The sequence below is a fragment of the Corvus moneduloides genome, chromosome 3 (genome assembly GCF_009650955.1).
Source record: "Corvus moneduloides isolate bCorMon1 chromosome 3, bCorMon1.pri, whole genome shotgun sequence".
NCBI classification, from domain to species: Eukaryota; Metazoa; Chordata; class Aves; order Passeriformes; family Corvidae; genus Corvus; species Corvus moneduloides.
Window position 1 is genome coordinate 98,844,974 of NC_045478.1, and position 23,244 is coordinate 98,868,217.

At 40.7% G+C, this 23,244-nt stretch overlaps 1 protein-coding gene across 2 annotated transcripts in view; it reads right to left on the reverse strand.

Annotated features, from left to right (window-relative positions):
* Positions 1 to 9,516: 9,516 nt before the first annotated feature.
* LPGAT1 (lysophosphatidylglycerol acyltransferase 1) overlaps positions 9,517 to 23,244 on the reverse strand; it is a 60,677-nt gene continuing 46,949 nt past the window's right edge. For both annotated transcript variants that reach the window (XM_032102939.1, XM_032102938.1), the window contains 2 exons: positions 19,278 to 19,384; positions 9,517 to 15,323 (listed from right to left, as the gene is read on the reverse strand). In XM_032102939.1, coding sequence (XP_031958830.1) covers positions 15,172 to 15,323; positions 19,278 to 19,384 — 259 coding nt within the window. In that variant the 3' untranslated portion in view covers positions 9,517 to 15,171. The remainder of the gene's footprint in view (positions 15,324 to 19,277; positions 19,385 to 23,244) is intronic.

Consider the following 23,244-nt stretch of genomic DNA (forward strand, 5'->3'; position numbering starts at 1 on the left):
ACTGGTGCACTTGGAGACCTAGGAGGAAGCTAAGTAAGTGCGCTTGCACATGCCTGAGCCAATTAACGAAACCATGGCAAGCTTGTATGCAAGTACACGAGGTTTTTTCCAGCCTTAATGATTCTGTGATAATTACTTCTACAAAGCTGCTTCCTATGTCTAACATTCAAAATAACTACCTCAGCCAAGTAATTCTTCAGCTTTTTGGAAAGAACAAACTAGAAGTAAGGTGCTTATATCAGAAAAGAATAAAAGGCAGGAAGAGACAATTTGTAATAAAAATACTGAGTCTCCTAACAAGGAACAGTTCAAAAGAGGGCAGGGTGGGGCATGTAATTGCTGCTGAATGTACAACCAGCCCCCATCAGGATGAATACTGAGTACTTGTCCCATAACTTCATCTTCAGTGGTGAGCTCACCAGACCCTTGTCCTAAAGTCTGGTTTTTTCATTGAACTTTCCTTCCCCTCCTCTAGCTCTGTTTGGAAACCTCCTGGAGCAGTGCAGTGAGATCTAATGAGCGTTATTAGTCAGCCCTCTGCTGCCTTGGTCCTTGGCCTGGTGTGTTCACACAGACTGAAATCAGGGCCTGTCCAAACCAATAAGCCACAATCTGGATGGAACATCTGAAGGCAGAACACCCACCTACACTTTTTAATGCAGTGGTCACCACTGGTAGAGAAACTGAGGAGTGTAGGAGTAAGCTTTGCATCTGCCACAAATAAATCAGGAAACGACCATGAATTAAGACCCCCAGTGCTCCCACCCTTTGGGAAGCCTGGGAGAGCCAGTACTGCAGATAGGAGAGGCACTGCTGTGAGCAGGCAGCTCCAGAGGCCGGTTTTCATGGACTGCATGCAGCACTAGGAACTGATTGCAGGTTGTGTTTTAAACAGCACCCAGCAATGTAGACGTGACTGGGTTTGAGAGATTGTGCTTGAGCAGTTCTTTTCCACAGGGTATCTCACTCCAGTGAGGCAATCAGCTGGCCCAGCTGCAGCCTCAGGCATTTACTTTGTAATTCACTCCCTCCAATAAAAATATAAGAATTCATGTTTTATAAAGCTGGAAGAAAAGACTTTCTAGCACAGTGCAAAAATTAAGTGCATCCCTCTTGTCATGTTTATGCATCACTGTAAATGCTGTTCATCTTTTTAATTTTGCCACATATGCACTTAACTGCCTTTTCTTTGCACTCTTGTCTAAATGTTAAAGCAGATTTCAATCTCTAAGTATCTTCCTAAGTCTTTCTTGTAGGTCTGTGACCCAGCTGAATAGAAACACCTTCCAGCCTCTTTATTTTCTGTGTTTTAGGGTGCAGTCCTGAGATAAGTGAGCTTTCTCCTCATTTGAGGCTTAAGTGTGAGTCATTACTCAGCGAAAAATCCAGATGGAATGTTGTCAGCAGAGTTCTTACCCAGCTCTGGGACAACAGGTGAGCAAGATGAAAGTAAGGCTGATAAAAGAGCAGTATCTCACTGGCTATTCAGCTGAAACATTTATTGTAAAATCTCTCAGTCACTGCTTGAGCAGAAGCTCATGATCCCACAGATCTTGACCTGAGAAATTCCTGTTTGGGCCAGCACAGCACAGCAAGTGGTACCAACACTAAGCCAATGCCCCAGAAGCCCAGCTCTTCCTAATAAATCTGTTTGATAGTCAGTTTATCAAATACCAGATACCTATCAGGGATCAGGGGAATGCAACATGATTAGTAACCTGCTGCACCATCAGAGAAAACTGAGGACAGCAACCAGTTTGACAGATCTTATATAACAAACAAGTCAGGTCCAAAAATCTCAGCACAGATGTAATAATCCTCTTATTTATATATCGCCTTTTGGAGGGGATGAAGGACTCGTAACATTTCAGTACTGGAAACTTCCACTGGTGATGCAAGTTGGAAGAAAGATACTCAGTGACCTGAAGGACTGAGGTAGCTGAGCCTCTGCAGAATGCAGCAGGCAAGGTAACACTGTCAGGCTGCACTACCAGACAAAAAGGCACTGAGCAATGCAGATGCAGCTGGTGCCTACCAGATGTTCTTTGAGAAATGTTCTCCAACCTTCAAGTAGAAATTGGATAGAAACAATGCATTTCTCTCTAGTTGTGGCAGATAATTTCTGGAAGGATTTTGCATTTGGGATGTGTTCAGCAGAGATTTATCATCTTAAAGAAACTGTGGGCTTTGCCCAAGGTCAAGACAGGACAGCCTGTGCAATTGTTTGTGGCAAATCCTTGGACTACAAAGAACAAACAAACTGAGCAGCCCAAAGCCTTGTACAAGCTGAAACATTCATTTTATCCTTTACATTAAACTTTAGTTTCTCCAGGTGCTCTTAAACTTGTTTTCAACCTAAAACAGGATCCTGGACATGAAATAGCAATCCAAAAGTTAAATCACCCAGTGATTTTTAGTACCATGGGAATTTACTTGACTAAGAGCAGCACAGTTTAAATCAGACCCAAGTTAAGTTTTTTGGCATTAATGCCACATTCTGATATAAGAAAAATCCTGTTCTATGTCCTATCTGAAAAGGTAATATCAAAAAAAGCCTAAATTATCAACTGTTAATATTAATTCCTACAGGATACCAGAACTCACCCTACTTTCCCAGTTAAGATGAATCACCAGAAAATATTTTGTCCACAGCAATGCTTGTATTGCAAATGGTTCAACCAGCTCATGTAGGATAGCGGGGTGCACTTCGTTATCTTTTCTTTGTTATCTTTTCAGCTCTCTGGAAAATGTGGGGGAATACAGAGACCTACCAGAGAGTGCCAGTTTGTTGAATTACCTATCTAAGGAGATGGTATCCTCATGAGATCTGGTCTTCCTAAAAATACGTGTGGCTTTGCTCAGGTGGGGATAAAAGCAGTGGTGAAAAGTGTGAAAAGTTTTACTGTGGTTTGTAAGGACAGGAGAAAGAGTCACACTTTACTTTTCTGAACCCAGTCCCAAAGACTTTCAAGGGCTGGTGTTAAGCTGACAAAGTGCAGATGCTGTGCCTACCCACTTAACCTGCATGGGTTACAGGTTCCAGGCTAGGCTGCATTTAGAGAGAGCCCAGTGGAGGAAACAAGCTGGCTTTCTATCCCCATCCTTTTCTGATCTAATGATCCTTTAAAAGCCATGTGTCCCCTTTGCCATGTCCCAAGGTGTAGAAAGTTGTTCTGACTTTCCCACTGATTTGATTTTGTCTGCCTCCAGCTTTGCAGCAATGCAAATGTCTTCCTGGCACGGAGACACCACCTTTGATGTTTGATTTAAGTACCAGCAGCCAGTGCACGAGACAGGAAAGAGAGTAAGCAAATCCCAGTGCAGAGCCTTTTCATACAGAGAACATATATTTTACATAAGCATGTAAGTCAACTCCTATTCCTTATGGAAACACCTCCCCAAGGCTCCTGCATGCACCTTAGTGCTTGGTTTTTAATTTAGCCCTAAGTAACAGTTGTCATGACAGGAACAGGCCTGGAGTAATTGACACTCAGCTTCATCTTTGAGGCATATATAGACAGCAGTGACCTAAGAGCACAGGCTCCTATTTCAAAGAAATATGGGGTGGGTCTTTTTTTCTTTTTTTTTTTTTTTAATTGAAATACCATGTTCTTTCCAGGAAGAAAGTCTGTGTACTATCCTGCTTCCTGATTCTGAAAGATAGGGGTGTTCAAATAAAGCCTTTTGGATTGACAACATTTAGTCCATTTGTGAAGGCACAATGTTTTAAAATTATGTAATTATTAATTTTTGATTGTTTTTATATGAATCATGATTAAAAATCAATAAAACCCAAGCACGACAGGAGTCATTACAGAGAGCCAGAAGTGGATTCTCAGTTGATGCCTATTCAGTTGCCATGTTTAGGCAAAGCAGTCTTACTGTTGGTTTGTTCTGGTTTGCTTTCAGCCTGTGGAACTCCTACGTGGTGCTGCCTTGGGGCATTCTCTGACCCAGTGCCACAGGCAGTAATGGCAACTAACTGACCAATTTACAGATGGGGCATCTCGTTCCTTGCAGCCACCACCTGTCTTCAAAGCATCCCTGGTGAAGTTAAAATAATAAGCTTGTCCCCTTTTTGTCAGATTATAACACAGACTGATCTGTTGAAAAGCTGCAGTTTTCTACAGCTCCTTTTTGCTGTTACTTTTTTCCCTTTTAACAGTTTTAGCCTTCTTAGCCTTCAATAGCAGATGATGCAGTAATTAGAAGAAATAAGTATAATTAACCACTGGCAAAATGTTTTTTCTCTCCCTCTGGATTTGCAAACACTTGCAAGTGTTAACAAAAGAAATAAAAAATCGTGTCTTACCTCTCTTAATGTTTGAAGTGGGTGCCACACTTGTACTTCACCGTGTCACTGTAACACATATTTTTGATACCAAGGAAGGGTTATTGCCCTAACCTGGAGACTTCCATGCAGTGCTCTAAGTAAGGAATGTTTTGTTCCTGCAGTTTTGATAATTTAGCTGCAGCTCTGGGCTGTCTTACTATGCAGCTTACTCCTGATTCATCTTCTGAGCTCACAAAATACCAGATAAAAATAGATTATTGTTCTATCTAAATTCCCATAATCCTTGTGCTCATTAAAAATAAAGTCATGTAACTGTTCTTAGTCAGAATTGCACTAATTAGTACAACGGGCACTTCTGACCTTGTGATTTCTACCCTTAATACACTCAGGTTGGCTGTGCTGCCTGCATTACCATACCCAGCATATCTAATATCTCCTTACACAACAAAGTGCTGCAGAGAGAAATGCAAACCAGAAAATAAAGGTCAGGAGCCTTTTTCATGGCTGTTTGGAGTTTCTCCACATCCTCATCCTTTGGTTTCACTGAATATTTTGTATTTATTTCCATATAACAAATTAAAGAGTCGCAAATAAAAATCAGGGGCCAACTTTTCATAGATCCTTTAGGAGATAGGGCAGTTCCCCAAAGAGCTCTTGACCAGTGGCTCTGGTTCAGGTTAGCAGTTTGTTGGTTTTTGTAACAGCTCCTAGGATCTCAAAAATTTCAGGGAGATACCAGCACAAGCTTATTAAACTTAACCTCATTTTAATGCTTTTAAAAGAAAGATTAATATGAAGGGAGCAACTTCCCTGTTCTCACTTTACCTTAGGGAACAGTTTTATGCTTTTAGTGTTCTTCACTATGCAATAAAATTAAATGTGCGTATTTTTGTGTAGGAAATTAAAAACTGTTGGCAGCAAATTTTTGTTCTGTAGCTGCTAACTCATTTTTGTTTGATTTATATGTGTCATCAGAGTCAGGAAATCACTAATCCATTAATAAATCTAATCCTCTCACCATCAAGCTGTATGGATAAGTATTTAAATAAATTATATTGATAGGAAAATCAATTCTCTGAATGTTGTAATAAAAATCCAGAAAGAACTTAACTATGCAGGTGATGGATCTACCACAATGAGAACAGAAATTTAAATAGTTCAGAGAAATACTCAGTCGTGGTAGACTGACAGAGGATATAAAAGCAGGAAAGGTAGAGGAAAAAAGCTACATCAGGGCTTGGGTTTTTTTAAAATCTCTCGTAACACAAGAGGGAAGGAAGAACCAATGAAAACACAGAAGATTTATAAAGAATGAAGCTTTTTCTGAAAGTAAGTGGACTTCTGACAGAGCTTCTCTACGGCCTGCAGGATTCATTAACCTTCCAAAGCTCAAAAATCATCAGGTCAACAAAAAAACCCCAAAGAGAAAACCAACAAAGCCTTGACAGTGAGGAGGAAAACTAAAACAAAACAGGGATGTAAATTTCAGTGGACCAGGACATAAGCCAACTTCTAATGGAAGGGTTAGGAAGAAAATTCCTATATATAGCAAGGTTATTTGATGCTTGTCCACTCCAGGGATCCTTACAATTTTCCCTGAGGCACTTGTCCTGGCTATTCTGGGTATGAGGATAATGGCTCAGACATATCTGGGCCCTGATTCTCTATGCAGCCCCAATCATCTGTGTTTACATAAGAAAGGAAGACATTTCAATAGTTACTCCACAGATGAAAATTATTAATCTGAAAATTTAGCATGGTATTTATTGCTATTTCTTGCAGAATCAGGGTGTGTAAGCCTGGAGCAGAAAACAGGAATGTTGCATTGAGAAGGTAAAAGCACAGAAAAGCAATTTGCCATCTAGCTGCTAATCTAAGTTTCACAGACTTCTGGGCCAAAGCCCATGAATTATTTAGTCTTGTTACCTGCATAATGTAGGTCACAACCTCCCTCTGTAATTAGGCTAAACAGTACCTACTTCTATTTCCGCTCTGTAATAAAACATGTAAGGCAACAACTCTGATTTCAAGACTTAAGGGATGGAGAACTGAACACATGCCCAAGCTGGGGCTTTCTTTCCCTTCCTCATCCTGAGCTCAGCTCATTGCACAGAACTGCTGCATCTTCAGCCTTTTTTTCCAGCCTGGAGTCTATGACTGACAGCACCTGCTGAGTACTTGTACATAACAAAGTCGTACTTTACTTAACCCTTGGATAAGCTAAGCAGACGAGACTTCCTTCTTTCTCTTAACTAAGTTTTTCCAGATTAACTTTGTAGCTTTAACTCTCTCTGCGTGGGGTCTTTTAGGGGTTGTGTTGGTACAGCTTCACTTTGTGTGTGTAAGGCTTATTCAAAGATTAATGTTAAAAATCAATCTTGACCTAGATCCTTCTCTCAGCACAACAGAGAGACTTGGGTAAGGGCCTCACCAGGAGCAGGTGTTAGACACAACTTTTGGTGACTGTTCTCACCTACAGGTGCTTCTGCCCAACTTAGCAAATCCTTGGCTGACTGTTCTGAACTTTAGGGAACAGCTGTGGTGCAAACATGGAACATCAAACAGCATCTTGTGAGTATTTCCCTAGAGGAATGGCTGGAGTAAGAAAACCCATTAGCTACCACCTTAAGTGACAGTGGAATCAACACTTAATATTGGAATAAACAGAAGTGGGAGAAAATTTATTTGACAGAAATTAATCCAGTGCTAGTTATGCAAAACTGCTTCAGCAAATATTACTGCAGGCCTGTGGGCAATTAACAGAGCTTAGTTTTAAGACTCTACTAAATATTAATTATTATTTACACCTATTTTTGTCACCAGTTTTGGCTTAGGAGTTTCTTGGAAAAGCAATCCCACCCTAGTTATAGGATACAAGGTTCAGCTCTGAAGGCTCTTAAAATTGCTTGTCAGGTGAGGTCCTGAAAATCATTCAGCCATGGTGTAACAGAGCAGAGCATTGCACATAAAATGTTCCACTGGTTTTGCCAGCTGCAAGAAAGTTATTTAGTCAGAGTAGTGGCAAAAAACCCCAAACCAAACCAAACCCAAAACCAAAAAGCAAACCAAACCATCAGTTCTGTTCTAACAGATTCTAAGTGTGGCATTTCAGTGCAGGAAAATTACCGTCTCATCCAATGAAGGGAGTTTTCTCTTTCAGGATGCCTGACATCTTGTGCACTTAAAGGCAGAGGTGCAGGACAGCCCCTATCCAACAGCTCTGGGTTTCTCCCCTTCAAATCCTTGCTGATGAGGAAGACCCAGTGTGTCTGCCTAAAAGAAATGCAGAGAGGAGGGAACACAACAAGAACAGTATCAAAAGCATCTTCAGTGTTTCCAAAAGCGCAGAGGGAGTAGAAAACCCAACAGCTTCTCCCTGGGGGAAAGCACTGTCAGGCTGTGGGTTTCACAGTGCTACTGGTCCCATCCCCTCCAAAGGGATGGTAGGTGAGGGTGAGACAGAGGTTAATCAGGAGGAGTGTTTAATGCCAGTGCATCTGAATCCGGCATTTCACCTTCTACCATGTTGTGTGATGGCGTCTGCTGCTTCTGAGCAGATGAAAACCAACTAAGATTGTGAGGCAAAAGCATCAAAAGAAGGTCCAGTGTGTAGGAAGCCAGTGAGCTGGGAGAGTCATGGCAGCTGCACCAAAAGGAAGAGCTGGAAGCAGCAGCCAGCCACCCCTCAGAGGTGGAGAAACCCTCACTAAGGGACTGGGCAGCATTCATTTCAGCTCAGAGCCAGCCAGGCCTCACCTGGAGACAAGGAGGCTGTGGGGAGGGAAACACTGCATTAGAAACTCTTCCCTTCCATCTTGCCTTGCTGTTTTGAGTCAATATTCAATATATGGTCTCACTAATGTTGCAGAGGGAAATCCTACTACCCTCTGCTCCTCCGTGGTCTATCTGCTCAAAGGGTCAAATCGGCCCTTTTATTTATTGCTATGTATTTATTTACAGTGGAAATGCCAATGCAACCCTCAGTTACCAGAATCTCTCAACTCTTGTGTTCTGGGATAGTTTCTCTTCCTGGGAGACATCTACTCCTTGTGGCTAGATGACCTTTCTTTTGCTCAGTATCAAACATACACTGCACTAAGTGATTTGGACCACTCAGTAACTTGTCCTCACTAACAACAAATTGGTAATAAAAAAATTGTGGTTTATTTCATATAATTTATGAAAATACTGTACACAGTTGAACAGACTTGCAGAATTATACTAGCCATCTGCAAATGAAAAATTTTCTCTTCAAAAGTAATTCAGTATAAACTGATTTTTTAGTTTTTCTCCTTGATGTTCTCAAGTGAGATTATAAAAAAACAACAACTATATTCTGTCAACAACTATAATCAGCTACATTTGCCATCTGGTTTAGTCCTGTAGTTTTGTTGAGCAAGACCAGTGTTGCTTTTTCCCAAAGGCACACAGAAGAGCCCTACTGAGGTTAGCTTATTATTTATTCTTTGTATAGACCCAGAGTTTGATCTTATTGATCCTTTTCACAATACCCACTTTTTTGGAACTTTTAAGTTTCCCAAGATAAACTTAAAAATCCTCACATAAACATCCAGTGAGCTCCTTGCCACCTTTAATCCACATAAATCCACCATTTATCTGTTCTTATCAGCCTTTAATACTTATACAATAATGTCATTTACAACAAACTCGATGATTTATTTTTAAGCAAAATTATTGGCAGCCTTTATTCAGCTGCACCAAATCCCAGTACTAGCTGCTCTGAAACTTCTGATGCACCACTTCTCCAAGCCCATGGAGAAGCGTTCATCAAACCTGGTACAAAACCAGACCAACATTAGAAAGGACAACCAACCCAAGAGACTTCTTCCTTATGCCACAGAGAGCCCAAGGATATATGGGAAGTACTAACAGATTCTAGCTATAGAAAGGTATTGACAAGAAAACCTTATTTTTTTCTCCCCCAGGAGATACTTTTTCTTTACCTTTGAGATGGAAGTAACTGCAGCACATTACACACCTGACCCCCTCATGTGCCTGGTTTTTTACCTGTAGCTTTTTAGTATCTTTTTTTGAACAATTTTTTTTTATTAAATAGAGACAAAAATGGTTTTTTGTAAACCAGAGTAAGCACATGACATTCACACACCTTTTTTATTTGCTGTTTCAGCTGAAATTAGTGGTATTTAAAAATGGGAGAGGCATCTTTTCAGAAAAGCTGACAGTTACCAGAACAGCAAAAATACAGTACAGTCCTGAGAGATAAAAATTTATTTATCTGATCAGCATGTCATGATATGGTCACAACTCATACAGCTGACATAGCCAAGAAGGATGTTTTTTCTTTTTAAAAATACATTTTTCTTTCCAGCAGGAAGGATTTTTTTTAAAACAAACATTTCATACTAGGCAGGAATTAAAAACAATGGCTTTTTCAATATGACAACACGGCTGGTTAAGCACTGGATCCCCCACCAGTGTCTTAATATTCAGATTTCAAGTTTTCCCCCTGCTCCCTAATTCCCCCCACCCCTCACAGAAAAACACCACACAGAAAAACAAGACAAAACCCAGAAGGGAAACAAAGAGGTAGACGTCACTACAACCATGGCGCTGCTTTGGAAATTGTGCGAGATGTCTCGTGATGCTCCAAGGAGTTCCTTTTCCCTTCGTTAAGAGTTGCAGAGCTGGGCCCCAGCAGTGAACGTGAGAGGTGACAGGAGCCAAGAGCCATCGCCAGCGAGAGCTGCCAGGGCTGCAGAGTGAGCGGGGCTGTCCCACCTGGTGCTGCTCTGCCCAGCTGCAGTTGCTTAAAAACAGATCCCTCATTAAAACTGTGCGGTGTCACACCGACAATAGCCTTGCTTCCAACAAGGCTGGAGTCACGTCCTTCTAGGAGGCAAACCAGGGTCAAGGGGGCTCAGGTTCTGCTCTTGGCACACTCTATGCTCTCAGAAACTTTAAGGAGACGCATTGCTACAGTGACTTGCAGAGAAACTCTGCAGCCCAGGCACCGGCACAGCTTCCAGCGGGTGCTGGAGCAAGTGAGGGCTGCAGAAGCTGCTGTCCCCTCTCCCCCCTACTGCTCCACTCCTCCCCTTACCACTTCTGGCACTGAAACATTTGTCTCTCTGTCCTTCCTAATAAACAATCTATCACAAATTAACACTGCAGCTGGACAGTGAACCAAAGTGTTATTTTACTATTTGTTGTGTTTATGGTAAGCACAGTAAAGCTTGTGTATCCATTAGTTATAAGCACAATAAATACAACCATCAAAGAAAATCTTCTCATCTATTAAGTATCAGAATCACATGAAACAGTCTTGGAAAAAAAATCAACTCCATTTTTGCCACAGGGAAAAAAAAAAGCCCAGGGAAAAGAGAAATGCTGCTTCTGGTATCTGTCTACATTTCCGAAAAACATCTTGGCTACTGGAAAGATTTTATAAAAAAAACTCAATGAAATAAATTCAGCAAAATAATTCCAAACATGACCAGCCCTTTGCAAAACCACTGACAGTCACTCCAGGCTTCCACATCCATTTTATCACACAAAACAAAAATGCAGGTAACAGAGAAGGGAAGGAAACAATTGAGGTGAAGATAACTGGTATAAAAAAAAGCCTGTTCATCATACAATATGAGCATCATGGTGGAGTAATTTTAAGGAACTCACTCATTTTAATAGGACAGTTGTTCAGTGAATAATTACGTCATTATCTCATGATAAAGTAAAAGGTCTAACTTTAAAATGCATAGAATCCTTTCAATGACTTCTATCACAGCCAGGCAGCTTACAGTTCTTACAGAAAAAGCAGAGCTGCTCAGAAGCATTTCTAATGTATGCAGACATTTTAAACCAGAGTATGGTTTCCATTTTGCTCTTCCCATTGTTGCTCTGTATTTTTTAAAAGAAGTGTAAAAACTATCAAATATGCAATTTTGCAAAATAACCCTTTATTTCATATGGCTCCATTATTTCCAAAAAAATACAGAATCCCAGATGTATAATTATTTTGTGTGATTGTATCAGATCACCACAGAATCTCCAGCTGACTGTCAAGAGAATGCATCCAACCCTGGGCTTGTGATTTGGAAATCCCAGTTTTAAGTACCTTTGGTCCCAAAATTTATGTCAAGGCAAAGCGGAGCAGTTGAATCCTGTCACACACAGTGATCGGTATCTGTTATTATCTTGTACAAACAGGTGAGAAAAGTTATCAGCACTTTATGGCAGTGTCACACAACAAAAAGTTACATCATCTGCAAACCAAGTGAACAATGAACAGTACCACAGTGATCGCTTTATTTTTACTGCAAGAAGATGCACCTTATTTGTGACGCTGGGGGAGGAGGGAGAGGGAAGCTTTTAATTGTCCAGGAAAGCAAGGTAAACTGAAAATTCACTTTTCAACATCTGCTGAGAGCAACTTAAAAAAAAAAAAGGAAAGAAAAAAAGAAGAAGAGACACCATGGTTGCAAGACTCAACAGAACCACGCGTGGAACCCAAGTGAGACCGAAATGAAGGCACACTCACCCCAGGGCACTGAAGAAACTGCTTGGCATGGATGGGCAGGTGCTCTTCACATCATGGGATTCACAGAGCAGCAAAACTAAACCGTGAGGACTGACACAACTTCAACTCTAACAACTTCTTTATGAACAATTAAACACAGAAACGTGGAGATGTTTTGTGGGCAACCCTGGCAGAGAACCATCCTTATTATTCGCAATGCACACAAATTGCTCTGTTCTCACTTCTGCGTGCAACAGCTTTCAGTTAGAATTTTTTCTGTGGGCTTTTCATTTTTGATCATTTTACACATTTTTCCATTATTTTTCCCCTAATATAAATTCAGTGTTATATTAATTTGTGATCATCTGTATGGTTCATTAACATCACAATCAAAATACATTTTGAACTCTCCAGAGAAGGCAACCCATAGACAGCAAAGCAAAATGCCCACTACATCCAGAACTGCAGCCAACTGCCAGAAGGTAGAACTGAACTGCAACCGACAGGAATTCATGTTTTAAAGACTCGCCTGCTAAGCTCCAGTCTGGAGCAGCACGGTATTTTTAGCACAGAATTTCCTACATACTGTATCCATTGTACGTTTTTCCCTTCATAGCAAAACTTTTCTCTCACTTACTGTCTTTCATGAAGCAGCATCCAGGATGATGCTGGGAGGGTCCTTCAGAGCTGCTTTCCAATGGTTTCGTTCTGGTGTCACCCACAGCAACTCGGCCATAAGGAGCCGCGGTGTCAGGTGCTTTTCCCGTTTTCCAGCACAGGCAGGAGGGGAAGCCTGCCACCTGACACCATTTCCTCACCCTACTGAAACAACAACCAGCGCTTGGAAACAAACATCTCGCAAGAGTAAGAACTACAGAGGAACAAAGTGAAAATGAACAGGACCAGATCAATCAAACGCTTGTCTGAAACATTACTGCGCAGTGCTAGTTTCTTGAGGCAGCACGTGAACACTCGCTATTGACTGCAACCCACTGGGGAAAGAAAATAAAAATACTGCATTTGAAAAAACAAGATGCTCTTACATGGAGTTCACAGGGTCTATAAGGAACAATCTCCTGATGTGAGTAACTGCTGTGCATTCTGCTTATATAAACTTCCCTTTTTGCATCACTCCAGTCTGTCCTAGCTCAAAATAAAATGAGCTGTACTCTGGGCAGCTCTGTGGTTCTGATCAAACTACGTGGGGGAGGACAGCAGTGAGTAGCTTGCCACCTGCCTTTTGCAGTCTTTAGAGTCAGTCCCATGGGCAGCAGAAATAAGCACTTACACATAACAGTGCTGGGCTGCCCCAACACCCCCCTGTACAACGACAGATTAAATACATTCATTCCATCAGCTGAACTTTAGCAAGAGCAATGTAAAACAACAAATACTCCCCAGACTCCCTCCCTATCAGGGCATACCTACCTCTTTTTAATGGTTACACCAGGATCCGGGTGCAGAGATGGTATTTATGAACAGCATCTTGCCTAAAACACAAAGCTATTGGCAACCACTGTCCTTTGCCTCCAGCCTGCAGTGGTTTTGTGGAGTCAGGGAGGGAACACACACTTCAGGGGACCTTACTGTGGTGTGTCATTTTGCATCCAGCCCCACTGAGCAACCACTGCTGCATGTGGGGGGGCAGGGATGGCATATTTGACAAGGTATTTTTCCACAAAGCCATGGAAATTGGCACTGCCTCATGTTTTGGTATGCTCTTTGCCCCCCCACCCCCAAACGGGAACACTGGCAAGGTTTTGTATTCTGCACACCACCTCCTGTGATTCATGTAGCAGCAGAGGGAGACAGAAGGGGAATCAATATTGCTAGCTCAGAGCCAAAACTACTGAGGGCTTACTTTGTTCTCAACAAAATTACTCTGTCAAAGGCAGTATGCCAACATCTGAAGTTCTGGCTACCCTGCCTGTATTTAGAGAGATTAGTTTTATTTTAGGAACAGTTCTCACAAATCTGTGCATAATCACATAAACACAATGCCAACCAGACCTGCCAGAAGTAAGGCTGTACATCACAGACATCCTTTCAAAAGGATCCTGCACTACACAGCTGAAAGTGTCTTCTGTTCCCATTTGCCCTTCAGTTCTACCCATCCTTCTTCCAGTAAGATTCTAGCAGTAGGATTTTAGTGGTGAGCTAATTAATACTGCCCTCCATGTAGTTATTCAGAATATTTACCATACTTATTTTTTCAGTAGTATCTTCCTACAGATTTATGATAGCAATTACACCTATTTTTTCTTTTTACGAAACTAGTTTTTCTTCTATTACTCTTTAGCAAAACATTAAGATGGTTGGCATTGAATTATTTAAACTCTCCCACAAGTATATTTAGCACTGTTGCAACTAGCGGGGAGAAAAAGGCCTCTATAAACCACTCCAAGGTCACCTTGGTTGGACTGCAGTATACAAAATACAAAGGTGGCTAAAAATCACCAGCAGCACCAGCAGACCTTCAGAAACAGCTAGAATTGCTGTGCCCTCCAATGCGTGACAAAGCTTCCCTCTGTTCCCTAAGTTTTATGTCTTTCCTTCACTGTTTTTTCACCTTTAAAAGTGCATTTTTGAAACTGATGATGAGGGTTGAGCTGTATTCTGAACAAAAAGGGACTTTAACTGAGTGACTTTGTATTTTCCAAGTTTCCCTATAACACGAGATGCTGGTAGCCCACAGAACTCAGAGAGCTGATGGCAAGACCACAGCAGGGATGGGCTGATTCATCCCATGTGGACAGCTTTTAATCACACTGTGATGCTGCAATGCTTTTTGAGGACCAGCTCCTCACAGGACAGACCTGACACTGGATCTTATTTGGGTGTTTGGTTTAGATCAATGTGTCTGGTACAACAGCTGCTGACTGCGTAGCCACAAAGACACCTCCACCAGCTCTGTCGAGGATCTCTGACTCCAGCACAATGAGCTGCAATAAAGTACACGTTGTGCAAATGAGGAATCTCTACCACACCAATGCTGTACACACTACTGAAGAGACAAGTTGCTGAATTTTCTGAGCTCTAACTACAATGCCAAGAAATACTTGTGGTGACAAAGCTTTCTTGTCACAGACATTCTTCTACGGTGGTTGTACAATTGCACCTTTTGTCCAAATGCTGAATTTGCTTAAGTGTGGGTGAGAGTATACATTTTTAAAAATACAGACAATTCTTAAAATAATACATCATCAGGTCACTATGTTACTGATCTTCACTTTTAGTGGAGTTTAAAATTCCCCCAAAGAGAGGTAAAAGTCCATCCAGTATTTTCCTTTACTCTTGAATATTCACATTTGCACATACAACATGATACTCATTTGCAAGAGCCTGGATTCCCATTGTGTCCTCAGGTCCCATTCCGCTTTTAAAATAGGCAATGGTACAAATACTGAAAGAGGCAGTACCACATCCCTCCTGACAAAAATGCAAATGATTGTATGGCAACCAGCCACAGGTTACTGAGGGTCATCTCCCGAGAAATCGCCTTTGTCTGACCCTGGGGCGGTGGAAAAGCTCCTACAAGAGAAAAGAAAAGACACTGAATGCTTTGCACAGGAATGACAGCCTTACTGCATGATTCTTTACCATCACTGCTTGTCCCAGCAATGGTGCACACACACAATTAATTGGGCACTGCTCTATTATGCTGTCAAACTTATGAAAGACTCTCCAGCATTACCAGACACCTTCAAGAAAATAAAATACCTCAAAACAAAACACGACCCCGTATCTTCATTACTATGAACAATTTTAATTGCCTTATAAGCTTTAAGTATAAGCCTGAAAGCATTCCTTAGAAGCTGCTATCACTGTACTCAACCTTTGCAGAGAGATCCAATTGTCAACTAAGTTTTGTGTTATTTCTGAAGTTTTATTAGTATCTCCATGATCAAATTGAATGGATTCCATATTAAACTTTACAGCTGTTTGGTGCTGATATTGTGTACTGTGAAGAAGCAACACACACACATTCCTGAGATTCCTCTTGAAAAGGTAAATACACACATACACTTCTTTAAAAGAACAGCTTCCACATATTGTTTGAACACTCAGTCATACTAAGGAAACACTGTAATTTGCCATGGAGTTTTCCAGAAATTCTTTACTGAAATCCTTGCTTTGATGGGAAAGACTGAAAGAGATTCAGCTGACAGTAAAATTTGGTTTTTCCATACTTTAACTTTTTCTGACTTGCAACACTAAATTAAATGTGCCTGAATACATCTGAGCTTTATGATCATAAGCAAACTATTTGCATATATTTACATCAGCATATTAAATCATTTGTGTTACATTTCACTGAGATGCATAAAGCCTTGATGACACGAAGCACTTTGGTTATTATTAATCCTGAACATGGGATATAAAACTCTGAATATACCAGAGAAGATGATGTACTTGCTGCAGCATTATGGAGTCTCAACTTCTCTCAGAAGAACATGAAATTAATGATTCAAAGAGTAAAGATGCAGCAGTGTCAATTTTTAATCTTAGGAACCACACAATTTGGGCAATTAGATACCATCAGCAGCTTATCTCTGTGCTTCACATTTGCAATCACTGGAGGAACTGCAATCAAGCATTTAAGACAAAGCTTTTCTTCCTGCATGAATGCTCCATGCTCTTAATTTAAAAAAAAAAAAAAAAAAAAAAAGGAACACCAAAGCAAACAAAGAAAAAGCCTAAAAACCCCCTTGATGAGCCCCATCCACCTCTCCCTGATAGGTATTTCACACTTGGGCAGATTTGTCACATCTTTATTCCCCAGTAACTCACAGCTAAGCTTCTATCTGTTCACTCTATGCTGGATTTGTTCTTCCATGGCCCATTTGTTTTTCTGTACAACCATTGACCTCTGGTTTAAATACCTTTCCTTGTTCCCTGGTAGATACAGAGAGCTGGGTCTTCCCCCCCGCTCCCAAGCCATCTTTGACCCTTCCCTTTCCCAGCTGAGACAAGCCAAGTACTTTTAGTTGACCTTCACAGAAATGACTCTACCTTCCCCTTAATCTCAGCTCCCGTTACCTTTCCCTCATCCCAGTTCAATTTGTGTTTCTCGACATGGATGATGGACCTGTACACTGGATTTCCAGATGAGGTTTCAGACCTGCTACAACAAAGTGTTTCCATAGCACTGGGGATGCCATTCCTTACTTTTTTCATCAACTCACACCACTTGGCTTCTGAGCACAGGGAATGAGGAGCATGATGACTTCAGGATGCAATCACTCATTTCCAAGTGCTCCAAGATTATGGTTGGGTTTTCTTCCTTAATTAGTTCCTGAGTGTTTTTGTCCTGCTAAATGTAATCTCATGTGTGTTACTGTGGGCTTCAAGGTCATCCTGCTGAAGAGTTCAGGGAAATCAAGAACAAATTTTTCACTAGCTGCCTAAACAGGAGTCTGTTACCTACAGCTATTAACTCGAAATGGTTTTAATTTTAGAAATGGAAAGTGTAAAATGCACCTGTAAAAAATTATGGGATAGTTTCATGTGAAATTTTAGGCATACTTTTTTTGGTTTGATTTCCAGAGGTCTATTATTACAGGTTTTCCCCAGGTGATTTAAGTTCTTAACACTTAAGAATATAGCAAAATTGAGAAAGGTGCTTTAGGCTTTGTTTCCTTCTCTTCCCAAATAAAAATATGCCAAGAGAATGTATCCTTACCAACTATACTGTCAATGCAAACTTTTGAAGTTTCATGGAGCATTAAATGTCACTCCAGCTTTATGAAGTAAGCTTTATTAAGAGAAGTTCCTCGGCAGTGTGAATTGTAAAATAATATAATGATGATAATGATAACAATAATAATGATTAATAATAACAATTGAAACAGCTCTAAGTCTTAAAACCACACCCACTTGTGACCATGTACCAGGTCAGTACAAAGCTGGCTCTTCAGCAGCCTCAGGGATTCCCCTCACATTCAACCTCAGCACCTTTCCAAGGGGTTTCCAAAAACTGTAGCAGCACTTTTTCAGTAGGCCAACTAAAGCAATGCCAGCAAGTTCTCAAAAAAGTATAAATGGCAGTAACTTTGAATTATGCTAATTTATGCCTAATAAGGCCCTATGTCACAGCATTTACATTTAAAACATGTCTTTATTAATTCATACTGATTGCACTGGCAAATTAATACCGATTACCCTATTTTGGAAGTGCATTTTAATGAATAAATCTGATTATATTAATTATACTCTCAGAAATTCTGGACTAGTTAGATTTTCTGGGTATGTCTTATTTCAATAGCATAAAATAATGTCACAAACCCAAGACTTCTTTACAATCTATTTGCTACACTTGTATTTTTAAAGATATTCACAAAGTCATTTGTCTAATAAAGTGCAACATATGCATTTGGATGTGATTTATATAGCAGGGTGTGACTTTGCCATCAATGATGGCTGAGTAACAGCAGTATTTCATAAAACAAAATACAACTCCGAGTTGTTAAAGAATTCTATTAATCTCTTTAAGCACTTGGATTGATAAACTAAGCACTCAAAACTAAATTAAAGCAGCCTTTGTAATAAATCATCTCACAAAAGAGGCATCTTTAACACAGTCACCCAGGAATACTAAACTCAGCTGATTTGAGACACCGAACACTCTCCCCATCAACAACTGTGATTTGCTAATGAAGAGAATATTTTTCTTTAGAGACAAGTTATATTACTTCATCTGGAGTTTTCCTACTCAGTCTACGTTTTATAAACTTCCTTGACTCTATATCAAAATAAACCCCAAATTTTTCCTCTCTGGACTTTTGTTTTTCTGCATTACTATGATGCATTCCTGTATTTTGTACGCTGAACACGCATTTCCAAATCCCGTTCCCCACTCTCCCTCCCACTGAAGGGCAAGTGACATACTTCAGTATCAACTGTATGGAGTAAAGAGCCCTGAGCAAACCCCTCTACAGTTTCAAAGTATTTACGTGGTATTTTAAATCACATGTGTGCCAGTATCCCTTCAGTGATGTTACTGATGCCCCAAGTTTATTCCAATTCCTCTGCTCCATTAGCATGGGAAGTGTATGATGACAGGAGTGATCCTGGCAGCAAGGAGGCCAGCACTGACAGCACAGATCACAGCTCCAAAGACTGTATGCCATGTAATTCTCACAGATCCTTCCAATCATCCTTCCAACCATGGATCTTTGCACATTGCTAAATTATCCCACTCCATGATATGCCACCTTTCACAGCTAAACTGTGTGTTACTGTTTGACAGCTTCCAAACACTACCCTAATTCTGACGTGGCCTAGGTAACTTACCTTTCCTAGATAATTCTTCAATCATACTTTTTTGGCATGTAAGAAGCAGTAATAATAATAATAATAATAATAATAATACTTGTATCTCCTGTATGCCTGTGAAGAATGCTTACACATCCTTAAACCATTCTGAGATCCTTGTAAGAGAAGTCATTAGCAAAGCCCAGTTCTCTTTGCTGGGTATCATCCTACCTGTTTCATAGAAATGTGTCAGGAGGTCCTCCTTTTCAATGAATCGTTGATACAGCCAGTTTGTAAGAGCTTCAGGCTCTGCAGGTACATCTTTCACTGGAAAAATCCTATCAAAGAAACAAACACAAATTAAACCTAGCAAATGTATTCTGCATGTGGAGAACAAAACTCTTCTTCTGCCCCAGCCCACCACAAAACACAGAGAACAGAACTTTTGTGTAAATCTAACTGCATGATTTGCACTCTCTCCAACTCAGAGATCACAGAGGCATTAAAGATACAGAAGTGGAAAACTCCAGGTTCCCATCCAGAAGCACACAGAAGACACCAGCATCAGTCTCCATCAAATGCTGTACTACAGCTTTTGATAAAAGCTACTAAGTTACTGGGTTTTTTTTAATAGAATGCCCCCACACTATATTACTACCTCCCCAAAAAATACAAACCAAGGAGGAAGGAAAGAAATAAAAAAATAAGAAAGTTCATCCACAGCTTTGAAGAAACAATTCAGCAGGCAGAAGCCACATAATGACATCACTAAGCACCAAGAGCTCTCCCACATCCCAGAAAACAAGCTCTCTGTGCTTTTCAAAGGGTGCTGGCAGCTTTCTCTGAAATTTCCAAGGCAGGTTTTACACTGAAAACTGACCCTGTAGTCAGATATTGCTGCTCTGTCTTAAAAACACCCATGGAAGAATTGCCAGTGCTTTGGTACTTCGACGCTGAATATTAGGTCTGCTTAGAAAAACATAACGAGGGCAGTATTCACTGTGGTACACACAGCCCGAAACCCTCAAATAACCCACCATACCTCACTGGTTTTTTTTTCAAAGTAGAACTTCCAGTCTTACAGTAGCTGTGAAACCTCCTCAGCAGACCCTCAGTGTCTTTTGATGTATACAAGAACTTAAATATCCACTGTGTTGTACTGGGAGGCCAGTGCAGAAGAGGTTTGTGTATCAGGCTAACCTGAAAAATTCCCACTCTGAAATGCAAGGCCTTTACTGTAGGTTTCTGTTTCCAGGTGAGCTCCCACTTAGCCTCTCATCTACATCATGCTTCTATTTTCATTAGTGGATTTTCATTTCATTTTCAATAGTCTTAATTGATAATACTGCAAGAAATTGGAAGCAACACCACAATCACCTGGGCAGCCTCTGGACAGATATGGGAATGTCAGAATAAGAAAATAAGGCACTTCTGAAGAATGCTTTTGTTGCCGTTACAGTTTTCAAAATCTCGGCCTGCTTTGTTGCCAAGTCATTTGTCCTTCTTCCTTTCAGTTTGATGCATTGAAAAATAAGCTGTAAGTGGGGGAGTCAAACAGCAAAGTATTGCTCTAAGGAGTGAATTACAAATCACAGTGCTTTGGCATACAGAGACAACCTCAACATAAGGAGATGAGCAACTTTATTTACAAACTATGGTATCAACATGAACTCAGCTATCTCTGCAGCCCTTGAAGTAATTCTACCTACGTCTTCCTCACACTGGAGTTCTCTATGCTCCAGTAAAGCCAGTCTTGGTAATCAGAAATTAGCAACTGTTATCTCAGATAAAGCAGCTGGAAGAAGAGTCTTTGGCCAAAGACAAATGTTATGAAATGGTGCTTCAGTAAGCTGCTCAAGTTTTCAGTCTGCATATTAAGAACAAAGACAAACAATAAAAAACTATTTTATCTTGAAGCCCAGATGCTGTACAGCAGGTTAAAATTAAACCACGTAGCAGCAAGTAAAAAACACACCCACAGAGCAAGGACCATTTTGTTGAGGGTAGAACACTAAGAAAGACTTACTCTGTGTCCCCAAACACAACCAAGATGCCAAGCACTATTTTTACTCTCTTCTGCCTATCTGCTGTGAAGAGATAAAAGGCTCAGCAACTGAATATTGTGTTTCACAGAGTATTTTTGAAGGACAGATGCTTGCTTACGCAGGTTTTAAGAGGTTTCAGAACTACGAGAACGTGTGTTGCCTCAGGACAGAAGTGTAGGGTTACCCGGCTTCACATGCAGCCTCCATTGTAAAGTCTAAGATACTCTTCACCTCTGCCTTCACCTCTCCCTGACCTAATGGGTAACAACTTTGTTTTGCCAAGAAACAAAAAGTCTGAAAACATCACAGGATCTTGCAAGATACCTGTTAGGAACAATTTTTGAGCTGTGCTTTAATGGAGCAGCAAAGTGGCACAGGTGATACCAGCACTCTGAGAGACTAATGGAATGCTGCACACCACTTCCCTGCTTGAACCCATCCAGCTCTTGTGTGAATCAATAACACTGCCAGAATGCTTCAATCTCTGGATATAAACTGCTGCTTAGAAGTCTGGGAAGCAATCACTGCTACACCCAGTTTGAATGAATACGAACAGAATGAAAAACAACTGGTTTTCCAATAATGCTACACTGGCTGCCCCAACTTAGCAATGATAAGTGCTAGTGTATTTGGAAGCATTTTCAAATGTATTTTTAGATTATCCTGAGTTATTTTTACCAGCAGAACATTCTTACTAATGACTGATCTAAATTAGAGATTAAGTATTTTTTAAAAAAATCCTCAAACTCTGGAAAGAAGCCCTTTCTGTACTCAATAAGGCAAAGCTAACCTCCCCCTATATTTAAACTAAACATACTGATAATGCCACGGTTCTCTGCCCATCAGATGGCTCAGCTGGCATCTGTGTTTTACAAGAACACTCTCTTGAAGGAGACTGGGTTCAGGAAGGTAATTGATCAAGTCTACTGTTACGAAACTCCCCACACAGGAGATCCAAAACAATGGCAGAGAGCCACTGCCCCAATGGGAGCAGGGTCATCCCCAGCCACTGGACGCTGACATCTGCCAGGTCCAGTGTTAAAAGATGCAGGAAACAGCTCCTTATTTCAATGAGATATGTAAACAGGTGTCCATGTGGTCAGGGCACGAGCATCACCTTGGCTCTACCCCACCTTTGGGTCTGCAGCATGAGGAATGCCATTAGAAGCAAACAGTTTGCTGATCTCCTCAGGAAAATAAAATATCATCAAACAGAACTGCCAAGGCAAAGAATAAGGTCAACACGTAACATCTGAAGCTCCTGGAGTTTCTTGGGCACTTGCATCTTTCTAGCTTTTGGGCAAAACTAACCTCACACTGCATTAAAAATAAGAGCATCTTTGTTCCTGGTGTGGCAAACAAGGAATTTAACAGGACTGGATAAGAACTTGACCAGAAAATTCAAGGAGAATGGAAATACCTTTTTTTTGCTTCTCATCATGGGAACAGCTGCTCTTCTGTCACTGGGGAAAGTGGGAAAGGGGTAAAAGTAGTCACAGCACAGGCTGCACCCTGGGAAGTTAGAAGTGGTGGTGGAAATAAAGACACATTCCAGAGGGAATCTGTGAAAGAATCTTTTTTCAGTAATGAAGCATTATCCTCCAGCTGGAGGCACCTACTGGCAGCTGCAAGGTGACAACACCTGCGGGACACTCCAGGTACCTGACTGGGGGACAGCAACTTCTTAAACCACTGCACAGATTTGTGTCCATGTCCCAAACCAGAATATATTAGAATAAATGACAGTCCAGGAAAGAAGAAAGGATTGTTAAAAACAGGAGATGTAACTGCCAAAGACATGTTGGCATATGTGAGAAATTGTGGGGAATTAGGTACTGATAGGCCGTTTCTCAGAAGACACCAAAGAATTTTCAGAAATAAGGCATATTTAGAAACATTTCATTTCTTTTAACTGGTCCTTATTGGAGAAACTACCTCTGATTCTGTATTTAAATTCTGAAGTTCACAGCTACCACTTTAAGTACTAATTGCCTTTTATCACCTGTCCTACCCTGAACTGAAGTTCTGTATTACTCGCTACTCCATGTAAGTCATGATATTATTTGCTGCTTCAATGGCTCTAAATAAATCCAGGACAGTGGAGGCTGTTGGTAGATGTCAGGCATGACCAAAAATAAGTTACTTGCGTAAAA